The sequence below is a fragment of the Chionomys nivalis genome, chromosome 20 (genome assembly GCF_950005125.1).
Source record: "Chionomys nivalis chromosome 20, mChiNiv1.1, whole genome shotgun sequence".
NCBI lineage: Eukaryota > Metazoa > Chordata > Mammalia > Rodentia > Cricetidae > Chionomys > Chionomys nivalis.
In genome coordinates, this window is record NC_080105.1 from 31549801 (window position 1) to 31562863 (window position 13063).

Genomic DNA, 13063 nt, shown 5'->3' on the forward strand with positions numbered 1-13063 from the left:
CATCGGTTTCCTCAGAAGCAGCAGGTAGCTCACGTTCTCCTCTCAGAAGCTCTGCAGTGTGAGTTTATCACATGACAGCCCCTTGCTCTGGCTTGTGATGCTGCCCTGGCAGTGGACCTGGTTGCTAAGAGTGGCAACTCTCCACCCTCACATAGTTTCTTTCTACGAACTGCCTTCCCTCCCCAGGTCTGCCAGCCTCAGGCTGACGAGGCATGAATCCAGAGCCATTACATTCCTACTGCTTTCCCGTTTGCTGCCTGATGGGAGAGTGTCGTATGTCATTGGTTAATAAAGAGACTGCCTTGGCCCTTTTGATAGGACAGCAGCTTAGATAGGCGGAGTGGACAGAACAGAATGCTGGGAGAAAGAATCCGAGTCAGGCAGTCGCCATGATTCTCCGACCCCAGACGGATGTAGGCTAGAATCCTTCCTGGTAAGACACCGTCTCGTGGTGCTACACAGATTATTAGAAATGGGTTAATCGAGATGTGAGAGTTAGCCTATAAGAGGCTACAGATAACGGGCCAGGCAGTGTTTAAAAGAATGCAGTTTCCGTGTAATTATTTCGGGTAAAGTTAGCCGGTGGCCGGGAGCTGAGTGGTGGGAAGCGGCCCGCAGCTCTTTACTACAGCTGCCCCAGTGTTTTGCAAGATGTTCCTCTGTGATGCATAGTGAGAAGTCCATTTCAGCTGTGACTCACTTCCATAAATTGGTACCCTTATTACCTGTGATAACTGATGCTTTTTTCTTTGACATTTTATTTAACTGTCATTTGAGACTAAGTCAGTTTTACTGTCTTATGACTTGGGCACAACCTGTGGCCTGAAAAATGTTACCATAGGACAGTGATCACAGAATTTCTTCCTTGAGGATAGCCCCATAGTCGTAAAAGCTACCGAACTTGAAAGTGTTGTTGTTTGTGTGGTTTACGTCTAGTGATGCACTGTATCCCTCTGCCTCGGCAGGTGACAGCTGATCACACAGCCCTTACAGCCCTGAGCTCAGTGAGATCACACTGCTGGCTTGCAGTTGGGCATTTATACTATGGAATGGGGAAATAGTTTTGGTCGGAATTTTGTCCTCTAGAGAACCAATTATTACTCTCCAGCTCCTCTTACTGAGTCCATTAAATTCATCAATATTTACGATATCAGATATTTAAACCAAGAAGCCTTTAAAGTAGAAGTTCACATTGTGTTCCCTTTGGACAATCCTGATACACGTGGGAGTGAAAGAGAAGAGTGACATTAGATGTGATATAGTCAGATGACAGTGAGTATAGCTGTGGCCTCAGAGATCCGCTCCAGGGTCCTGTGTGCTGTGACAGTGTGTCAATTAGAAACTGAACCGAGGAGGTCGCTTCCCTGTGGTCTCTGTAGCTTACACCTTCTGTAAGAGTTGTTACCCCTTTGCACTGTCTTTTATTGTTATGTAGTCTGCTGTGGCACTTACAGCTAAAGTATTTCATGGTTCTGCCCAGCTAACAGTTGTCAAAGACTCATTGAATTCAAGGAAGCTTGTTTTGAAGTCCTTAAGTTACACTCATTAGAGGACTGTCTTTAAAATATTTATTTCAATTAGAAGAATAATAGGTTTAAGAGAAAAGGACAAGTGGTTAGAGAAATGTAGTGGGTTTTTGTTTGTTTGGGTTCAAGACAGGGTCTCTCTGTGCAGCCTTGACTGGCCTAGTCTCTGTAAACAGGCTGGCTTAAATTTACAGAGATTCACCTGAGTCTGCCTCCCAAGTGCGGGATTAAAGGCATGCGCCACCATCTCCCGGCTGAAATCTAGTGTTTCCCTGAATATCTAAGTTCACCATGAGAGTGTATCTTTCTCTGAGATGCTTACAGCTTCTGAAACTGTTGCTTTAGAAGATGATGTAGATATTGTTGTAACTAAGACATCAGAATGACAGAGAGAATTGATTCTGCACCAGAAGTGCTGACTCTTCAGACTTCTAGGGTTTTCAGTTTTCTTTGTTCTTTGTTTTCTCCTATATCCCAGGCTGGCCTTCCACTCACTATGTAGCAGAACTTCTGATCTCTTGCCTCTGCTTCCTGAGTTACAAATGTGTACCACTACCCTGGCTGTGAACTCACAGCCTGGAGCACTAGGTAACACTGAACAACTGAGCCCCAGCCCCTAGTTTCCTGTTCCTTGTTATTCTAGTTGATGATAAAAGTGTAGAGAGAGAAAAAGAAAAACCTACGCCATTCTCTTCAGTTACAGATACTGGAAAGAATGCCGGTTACTCACTAGTCTTTCATATGGGTGTTTTGTTCTGGAGAACGACTGTTATTGATGTAGCATTGTACAGAGCATACAGGTAGGCCTGCTATAGTGAGTGTAGGGTTTTGATGGTTGTGTGCCTCTCTGACAGCCCCGGGTAACAGTAGGGTTTTGATGGTTATGGGCCTCTCTGACAGCCCCGGGTAACAGTAGTGTTTTGATGGCTGTATGCCTGTCTGACAGCCTGGGTAACAGTAGGGTTTTGATGGTTATGGGCCTCTCTGACAGCCCCGGGTAACAGTAGGGTTTTGATGGTTATGGGCCTCTCTGACAGCCCCGGGTAACAGTAGTGTTTTGATGGCTGTATGCCTGTCTGACAGCCTGGGTAACAGTAGGGTTTTGATGGTTATGGGCCTCTCTGACAGCCCCGGGTAACAGCATTATTGTTTGAAAATCTCACTGGTAGACAGAGCTCATGGTTTGTCAAATGATGTGGGTGGCCTGGGGAGCACAACCTTGAGACGGTGGCTGTCAGGAGAATAATACATTGCCGTAATAAAAGCCGCGCATCCTTTGCCTGACTGTTAAGCGGTTCTTGGAGGCAGATTTCCGGTCAGCCTGTGCTTATATCCAGCCTGTCCGTCTGCTGCCGTAAACCGGTCCAGATCACGCTGAAGGCTTGTTCTGCTTCCTCTTCCCTTGTCCCATCTGTCTAGTCTCAGCGTGGCTCAGAAAATCGAACTGATTGCCTTTCTACTGTTAATTCAGTAGCATTTTTAAATTCCACAGTCTCCTTAAAGATCTGTGTTTTGTGCGCCCGTCAAGCACAGGCATGTTGTTAGAGGAGAACATGTCTTTATTCACATACTGTATTTCTGACGTGTTCTCCCTTCTCATTGCAATCTCTGATTGCAGTGCAGCACAGCACACACTTGAGAGTGGGGCAGATGGAGCGGAGCTGTTTCCACCATGTATCCGTCTGTGACTTCATCCAGCTGTGCTTGTTCAGCTCCTCATTTTCTCTGCTACAGTGGAGGTGGTGATATCTACCTCGCAGTGTAGGCGGGAGGGCTAAATCAATCACACAGCACCTGTCACATCAACGTCACTGACCTTTTGCTACTCAAGGAGCAGGAACTGGAGGTGACTAGTAGGAACTGCATAGAGCAAAAGGCTGCTCCCTGCGGGCAGAGGTCAGATGCAGCCGAGACGCTTTACAACTCACCTGAAGCTGGGTAGCCGCCATTGCTTTGTGAGCCTCTCGTGGCTCGTAAGCACTCTGGATGCCCACCTGGCATCAGTGACACTCCTGCTCACAGTGTGCAGAGAGATGCTAGAGTCAGGTGGGAAGTTTTCCAGACGGCGAGTTTATTGGAACAGCCTTCTCTGGCCTTTGGCCTTCCCAGTTTTTTCCTAGCCCAGTTCTTTGGAAATAGGGAAATCTCTGCTGTTCTCCTGACCATGTAGGTCAGCTGATGCATAGGCTTAGTATTATTTAAAGAAGTGTTTCTTGGAAATGTAGATCCCCCCCCCACCCCGTAAGCACTAACTAAATGCATAGAAGCGACTGTAGAAGGGCTTGAGATGGCCAAGGAGTAGCCTCTCAGTGTTTACAGCCCTAGGGACCGCGTAGCTGTAGTTTAAAACCAATGAAGGTGTCTGGAGAGGGAGATGCTGGGGCTCAACCCAGGGTCGAAACCATCCTAGTTAAATGCTCTACTACTGAGCTGCAGCCTCAGGCCACTCCTCCTTTAATAATGGTCTTAATAAGCTATGAAGGCTGACATTGACCTCATTCTGTGGCTCTTGCAGGCCTTGAACCCGTGGCTGTAGGCCTGGCACCATGTTTTGTTGTTTGGCCGTTTCTGTGCTTTTAAAGATAGACTCTTACAGCCTCCACTGCACTGGAACTCCTTATCCTCTTGCTGCTACCCCCCCCCCCCCCCCGTACTGATTTTTTTATGCACGCACCATCGTGCTTTCCTCCAGGGACCGTTTAAAAAGTCAACATGGAGGCCAGAGTGGAGAGTGTTTATTTAGGGTGCAGGAAGCCTCCATCTGTTTTTTTTTTGTTTTTTTTTTTTTTTTTTTTTTAAATAAAACAGCCTATAAGCAGAGCACACTAATGCATACCTATAAGCCTAGAACTGGGAGGTAAAGGTAGAAGGGTCAAGGTTTGAGTGTTATCTTAATGATGCCTAGCAGATTCAAGGCTAGCCTGGGCTCCAGGAGACCCCACAGAAACAAAATAAATAATTAAAAATAAGATCAGCATCAGCGGGGGCGGTGTGTGTGTGTGCGCGCATGTGTGGAGCCTTACTCTTCAAATGTCTCCGTGTTGTTGGCTTCGCACACGGGACAAATCCTTTCAGCCTGTTACAGCAGACAGGGGAGGACGTTGTTCCTTTTGGTGTGCATATCCAGTTAGCCCAGCCTCTTGTGACAAGTCACAGTGCCCTCCTGAGAGGCATTAGTCGTGACGATGCCAGTATGCATTCCATGTTTCATTTCCTGTGCAGTCCTTAATACGTTTCCTGTACTCTGAAGTATTTGCTCAGGATTGGCCTCTCGTTACTACAGAAATGTATTTCACAACACTTTGCAGCTTAGCTGTAATAGAAGATAGTAGAAAAATTAGCATTCCAAGATGCCATGGAAAAGAAAAATGTAGAATGTTCTTTCTATACTCTTCAATCCGATCTTCAAAGTAGTAGTCCTAGAATGGGCTTCCTGCTGCCGGGGATCTGTGGCCCAAGGCTGGAAAGTACCCAGGAGCCCACAGATGCAGTTTGCCATGATGGTTGGGAGCACTAAGTGACAGCCTTTGTAAAACCACAGAAATAATCCAGGCTTAACTGTCCTCTACTTTCTTCATCAGAAAAGGTGGCTTAGGGTACTGGCTTATGCTTTATTTGTTGTTTTTGAAAAACAGCTGTAAATCACATTTAGGACGTCTGAGAGCCTGTTTGGAGGCTCTGTCAGGAGAGCACAGCTCTTACAGCCCCCTGACTGAAGGAAGGTTGCTCCTTTGTCTGGGGATGCTTCCTCCTTTGAACTGCATGCACAGCTTCAGGCTGGACGCACATGCAGTGGTGAGGGAGAAAGGGGACACCTCCCTAGCCACTCAGATCAGCTGAATCAGTCCTAGCCATCAGTGGGTGACAGATGTTAGAGCCAGGTGGCTCGCAGGTTGGTGGATTACACATTTCCTCTTCAGCAGTTGGGGCAGACAGGGGTGGATCTCTGAGTTTGAGGCCAGCCTGATCTGCATCTTGAGTTTGATGCCAACTGGGGCTACATAGTAAGATCCTATTTCAAAAAACGAAAATAAGGAAATAAGATTCATCTGGAAACTTGAAGGCAGCTTAGTTAAAGAGATACTCATGCTGCTGTGAGCTGTTGCTGCATTTGGACATTGCTGTGCTCTCTGGTGCTCCTTACGGTAGTTATGGTCGCACTTGAAGATGCGAGGCCACATAGCCTACTTTGTTTTCTGTTGCCGTGTAAACACTGACCAAAAGCAACTTGGGGACAAGAAGGTTTATTTGGCTTACCCTTCCTGAACACTGCTGAGGAAAGTCAGGCCAGGAACTGAAGGAAGGCCTCAAAACAGGAACTGAGGCAGAGACCATGGAAGGCACCGTTTATTGGCTGGCTCTCCAGGCTTGCTCAGCTTGCTCTCTTCTACAGCCCAGAACCATCTGCTCAGGGGCAGCACTGCCCACAGCAGGCTGGGCCTTCCCACGTTGATCATTAATTAAGAAATTGCTCTCAGGGGCTGGAGATACAGTTTAGTGGTTAAGAGCACTGTTGTTCTTCCAGAGGACCCGGGTTCAATTCCCAGCTCATAGAGGTTCCAGGGTATCTAACACTTTCTTCTGGCTGTCTATGGCACCAGGCATGCACGTGGTGCACGGGCATGCATGTACGCAAAGTATCCATAAACATGAAATAAAATAAAAATAACTTTAAAATAGAAAAAAATAACGAAGATGTTCCCAGCAACATGCGCACAGGCCAGCGGGATGCAGATAAATGCTCATTTATGCACCTCTTCCTGGTGACTCTAGTTGTGTCCTGTTTACAGAACCTCATGACTACATCACACATCCACATGGACTCCAGCATGTGTCCTCCAGATTACGCCATGTTTAAGAAAAGTATGATTGGAATGTCTGACAAGGCAGCAGTTATTAAAGGCAATGTGTTGCTCATTTGAAATATTTTTACATAATGATGGATAATTGAATTGTTTCTGGAAATTTCTTTCTTTATTTTTTTGATTATTTATTTTTTCAGACATGAAGAACAGCCAAGGCCTTTCATGTTGCATGCATGCTTGAAGGACTCGCGTGATGAAGTAAGATTCCTTCAAACGTGTTCTCGGGTTCTGGTGTTTTGTCTTCTCCCTGCAAAGGATATCCAGTCTCTCAGCTTACGTATAATGCTCGCAGAAATTCTCACAGCAAAAGGTAGACTTATAAAATTAATACCACTAGTGTGATGTGTGCAAACCAGTGTGCTATATACTGTGATTATATTTCATTTAACATTTTTGCATATCTTAAATATTTTGGAGCATGTATGTGGGTTGTAAGGCATTTTAGACATTTCAAGTTTAATTATTACGTGAAGGCTTTGGCCATATATGATAAACTTTAAAGGTTTATATGCTATATTGCCAATGCTATTAATTTTGACACAGGAAGGCCACTCTTCATGTATGCATGGGAAACACTCATTTAGAATAGGTTTTGGGTTATCCAGGCCAGCAGCACATATATTAAGGAATCCCCACACAGCACCCATGCACACCAACTCTGACTAGCATTTCCTTATATTTTTCTGTAAGTTTCAATGCTATGCCACTAAAGTTAATTGTACAGATACCTGGAAGAGGGGCAGGGAAATGGCCAAGTAGTTAAAATGCTCACTTTGCAAGCGTGAGGACTGGAGTTTGTAAAGCCAGGCGTGGCTCACACTTCTGCAGCCCCAGTCCTGGGCACACTGTATCCTAGGGCCTGGCTGGCCAGCCAGTCTAGCCAAAGCAGAAATCCAGGTTCCGGGAGACCCTGTCTCATGCAGTAGTTGGAGCATACAGAGGACACTGAATGTTGACCTCTGACTTCCATACGCACACAGTCACTACAAGGGGAGAGGGGATGGATGAAGACAGACGGAAGGAAGGAAACATGACTTAAGACAAATGTTCCCTAAGTAAGAATTTTAATAAGAGAAATACAGGTGTTGAATATCTCCTTTATCTAATAATAATAACAATAATAATAATAATGTCTCCTTTATCTTTGCCCATCAGCTGAAATGCTAACCACAGACAAGGGCACTTTAAACCTAGTAGGGTGGGTTTGTAATGGTGTTCTTCACTTAAAGAACTTCCTCCCCAACGTCTGCTTTGAACACGTGGGAACATTGACATCTTTTTAGTAGATTAACCTGCTAAAAACATAATTAATCTTACAAAAAAGTGAGGAAAATCAATGTACTTAATTTTGACACTTTTCATAGCATTGTGAGTTCCAAAAGACTTCTTTCCATTGTTCTTTCTGTGCGTTTATTAAAACAAGCACGGATTATACCACACATTAATTGTACAGAGGGATAAGCAGTCCTGTGTGTGTACATGTATGTGTACATACATACACATTTGAAAATACTCAGATTATGAGAATTTCTCCCGTTTGACTGGTGGAAAATGTTTCCCACATACATTCCAGTTATGTGCTGTGGAATCTGTTTCCCTAAAGAAGAGTATGTTTTTCAGTGGCACTTTCTCTTCTTTCCTCTAGTCTTGAAGCCAGCAGTGGAATTACTGAGTAATCCTGACTACATTAACCAGATGCTGCTTGCCCAGTTGGAGCACAGAGAGCAGATGAACGAGCACCACAAGAGAGCCTACACATACGCTCCTTCTTACGAGGAGTTCATCAAGCTCATCAACAGCAACTCTGACGTGGAGTTCCTGAAGCAGCTCAGGTACTTAGCTGGTAATGATAGCACCACGGCAAAGGCACTGATGGTCATCCCTTACCTAGCTAAGCTGTGTGTGTGTGTGTGTGGGGGGGTGCTTGTGTGTGAGGGAGAGAGAGAGAGAAAGAGAAAGAATGTGTGTGTGCGCGCTTGCTTGCACATACGTGTGCGCACACAGGGAAGTGGAAATGAAGGCAGTCCATAAATTTTCTTCTTTAGTGACAGTCACGTTTGTTCAGCTGCTCTTTAATAGAGGAATTAGGATTAATTTTTTCAAGGCATTAAGTTTTCCTAAGAATTTGGTACTAACTTGAAAGCCTGTTGTTTTAAATGACAATGTAGAACATTGTATTGATTTTCATTTGTCTTAGAAAATGAAAAGGCGGGGGCTGGAGAGATGGCTCAGCGGTTAAGAGCACTTGCTGCTCTTCCAAAGGTTCTGAGTTCAATTCCCAGCAACCACATGGTGGCTCACAACCATCTGTAATGAGGTCTGGTGCCCTTGTATACATAATAAATAAATAATATTTAAAAAAAAAAAAAAGAAAATGAAAAGGCTAGGGCCTGGGAACAAGGGCTTCCTGACTAAATTATTTTGAGAAATCACGTTTGAAAATATTGCAGGCATCACTTATAAGGGAGGGTATCTTTGAAATGTATTTGAGTGTTTTTCTCATAGTATAGGCATGTGTACTGTGATTATTTGGTATCATATTGTTTGTGACTTTTCTAGGCTTTTTTCCCCACTACCTTTTTGTTTTAATGTTCCCAAGTGGTAATGGGAAGAAAAGGAAACTCTGGCATATGAATTTTCATTTTTGTTAATAATTTTGGTAAATCATTAATAAGAAAGTAAAATACTGACCCAAAATTGGACATTTGAATTGTTCAGAGATGTTAGATATGCTATCCTTCCTTTGAACGAGGGTTGGCAGTGAGATGGCCTGGATGTGTAATCTTCCTCTCTGGGTGATTCACCACTTCGGAGACATGCCATGTTCTTACCAACTGTGTCAGGGTTGGTCTTGGTCTCACCAGAGTATAAGGCCAGTTCTATTGTATAGCTTTGTCTATAAGTAATATTATATCTATGAACATTTTATTTGGGCATCTTATTTATGCATCTCCTCTCATGCATAATAGTAAATGTGCCAAGTGGTAAAGTATTGTATTACATATTTTATATATAATATTAGATATTATCTATGCCTTAATCAACGAATTCCATCTTGAGAAGTCTAACACTCAAGCCACATTTATTACCCTAAATTTACAGGTTCTGCCCACTTCTAGATTCATGGCTTCTTTTGAAAAACAACTCATAGAATCAGGTGGGGTAGCACATACTCGGATCCCAGCACTCTGGAGACTAAGGTAGGGGAGGGGAACTCTGAGTCTGAGACTAGTTTAGGCAACCTAGCGAGACTCCATCTCAATAAAACAAAAAGAAGAAACCTGGTAGTCACATACTTGTGTTCTTCTTCCTAAGCCCTGTATTCACACTGAGCTATTTCTCTGTCTGAGAGAGCTGTTCAAACCTGTACTTTTATATTCATCTGACTTTTTTGTGGGGTTTTTTTTTTTTTTTTTTTTGAGTCAGGATTTCTCTGTGTAGTCCTGGCTCTCCTGGAACTCACTCTGCAGACCCAGACTGTCCTCGAACTCAGAGGTCTAACTGCCTCTGCCTCCTGAGTGCTGAGATCAAAGGTGTGCACCACCACCGCCTGTCCATCTGACATTTTTAACTGACTTCCTGTGTGCTGTGTGTGGTGTGATCATCCTCTATGGAATTATCATTTCTCCCAAGACACCGTTTAAGAGCAGATGATGATACCTGATGTTCAGAAACTTAAAAGTCTGAATTCTTAACCAATTTTCTTCTAGTAAAGATTTTCCAGAAGAAAATCAGATATAGACAGTTTGGCAATGCCAAGCAAGTTTAGGACAGGTATAGACAGTTAGGATAGCAGCCTAGTGTCCCAAGTGGCAGATTAAGTGAAGCCATCACTGTTCTCTGCTGTTCTAGACCTATAGATAAATCTTGTATTTTGTATACAAAAGGATTCTTGTACAACAATCTGGTGATATAGTGAAGCATAGTAACAACTTTTCAAAGTGATTTTAAAAATCAGAACTAATTGTTTTAAGTGATCAAGTACTGATTTTTTTCATGGGGCAGTCCTGCCTTCTAGTGCTTGAAGCAGGGTTTCCTGTTTGCCCCTGCATGTGCCAGGCTAGCCTAGGCTAGCCTAGGCTTATAAGCTTCTAGGGAGTTTCTGTGTCTCCAGCTTCCACCCCGCCTTGGCAGTGTTAAGGTTGCAGATGCATACTGCCTTGCCTGGCTTCATGTGGCAAGTGCTTCTACCCACCGAGATGCCCTGTCTCGAGCCCTGTCTGCTGGTTCCATAGGACCACGTGCCATTTCTGCTATGAAATCAACAGTGGTAAGGATTGGTAGTTCTACACAGATGTTCTAGATGCATTTATGTGTGTGAGCATTTTGCCTGCATAGACACGCACCACGTGAGTGCCTGGCACCCTCAGATGCCAGAAGAAGGCATTGGATCTCCCAGAACTGGAGTCACAGATGGTTGCGAGCCACCATGTGGGTGCTAGCAGCTGAACTCAGGTCCTTGCATGAACTGCATGTGCTTTTAACCACTGAGCCCTCTCTCCAGTCCCACAGTTTATCACTAAAATGTGCTAGCCAGATGCTTAGAGTTTGCCATCTAGGAGAACTGCCATTAAGCAAGAAAGCCGTGGCGTCATCTGTAGTAAGAACACAGCAGACGGCTTCAGTTGGCCGCAGATTACACTGGAAATTCAAGTTCAGCTTTTCTGCTTTCTTCCCTCATATGTGAGAACTTAAGTCCTCTTCATCTCATAAAGATGGCAGCATGGGAGGATGGCATACCAGGACTCCTCAGTAGAGAGACCCAGACAGCAGAACTGCTGGCCTGAAGGGTGATTTCTTTTTCCTCTTCCACAAATGGTGGTTTAATTCACACACCATAAAATTCATCATTTTAAACTGTACAGTTCAGTAGTTCTTTTTTTTTTTTTTTTTTTTGATTTTCGAGACAGGGTTTCTCCGTAGCTTTTGGTTCCTGTCCTGGAACTAGCTCTTGTAGACCAGGCTGGCCTCGAACTCACAGAGATCCGCCTGCCTCTGCCTCCTGAGTGCTGGGATTAAAGGCGTGCAGCACCACTGCCCGGCAGTTCAGTGGTTCTTGTAGTGTGTTCCAAGACTGCATAACTAATGCCTCTAATTCCAGGATAGTTTTACTGTCCACCAGAGAAGTGTCTCTTCCCACTCCCCTCCTCCTTTCAACTCTTGGCAGCCACTAATCTGCTTTCACTCCTCATTCTCTGCCCGGCCTGGGCATTCATCTGAAGCCCCCCCCCCCTCCCCCTGGCAGCATGTGTTTCGCTGCTGTACTCAGCACAGTGCTGTCAAGGTTGACCAGCGCTGTAGCATGCCACACCCTTCCCTACCTACACTGTTGGCTACAACAGTGCCAGTGGATGAACGGGATCACATCTTACTTGCTCACCCATCAGACAGTGGACAGTTCTGGGGTATCTGCCCTTTGAGCCAACTGAGCCTCACAGTGACTCTTCAGCAGCAGCGTCCGTGACTGTCCAGAGTAAGGTAAATGCTGCGTACTCCTCCTTCCCTCTTCCTGCACCACGTGCCCCTGTAGAGTGCTTGTCAAGGAGGAGCCCTGGGCACAGACACCACAAGACCCATCGTCTTCTGTGTCTACTTCTTGGTCTCCTTAGTGTTCTTAGGCTTTGTTTACAGTGTAAGTGAGAACTTGAGTTCTCTCCATCTCTAGTAGGAAGAGGACTTGGGGTGCTCTGGTGATCAGATAGCCACGCCCTTAAGTTCTTTCCATCTCTAGTAGGAAGAGGACTTGGGGTCCTCTGGTGATCAGATAGCCATGCCCCTAAGCAGCTAGTCTTTTAGATGCAAAATACATTTTCAGGTTTAATTAAGATGGAGTAATAGCTAAGTCTAGTTGGATGTCACTTTTTTTTTTCTTGACAACTACCCTTTTAGAAACTTTCAGTGGCCAGACACACATCTTGGAAATTTTGTTGCTGTCTTTTTTTTTTTAATACAACCAGAATTTCTCTATTGCTTCTTAGCCTTTTGGATAAAGTCAAGTATAGAACAGTTGAAACCCCTCTTACATAAAATTGTTGAGAGAGGGAGCAGATAGAATAAATGATACATGATGTGACTAGAGAATTGGGGGTCGGATCCCCAGCACCCACATAAAATCTGGATGGCTATGGCAGCTTCCTTGCACTCCCCAGTGGCAGTAAGTGGGGGGCAGAGATGGGGAATTGTTGGGCAAGCAGGCTAACCAGACAATCTCAAATGATGAGCCCCGTGTTTAGGGAGAGACCCTACCTCAGTATATAAGATAGGGAACAACTGAGAAAGAACATAGCATCAGTCTGGGGCCTCCATGTGAAGACATGTACATGTATACTCCCACACATATGAACACATACACCAAATATACATAAAAATAGATGCATGGAAATGTCACAGATGATAAATTAATTTTAAAAAACTGTTTTTTTTTCTTTGAAAAGTCATATGCATCTGGCAATGTCAGCTGTGGGGGACATGATAATCCAGAAGTGTTCCGATCCCTTCAGCAAGCTTGGCAAAGACCCGTGAGAGAAAATACCACAACAGGCATTTTTCTTAATGATATTGTATGCATTCAGAGTCACCTTTAGAACACCTGTGAGAATGCCCCACATCCTGGGGCACCTTCTCTTGGCACCTCTTTGGGCTTTGTTGCATAGGATTTTAGGATTTCCGGTG

At 44.5% G+C, this 13063-nt stretch overlaps 1 protein-coding gene across 1 annotated transcript in view; it reads left to right on the forward strand.

Moving 5' to 3' along the window:
- Positions 1 to 13063, forward strand: part of Snx25 (sorting nexin 25) — a 103942-nt gene that overhangs the window by 33395 nt on the left and 57484 nt on the right. Inside the window, exons 4-5 of the mRNA XM_057752653.1 lie at positions 6529 to 6701; positions 8037 to 8223. Of these exons, the coding sequence (XP_057608636.1) occupies positions 6529 to 6701; positions 8037 to 8223 (360 nt within the window). The remainder of the gene's footprint in view (positions 1 to 6528; positions 6702 to 8036; positions 8224 to 13063) is intronic.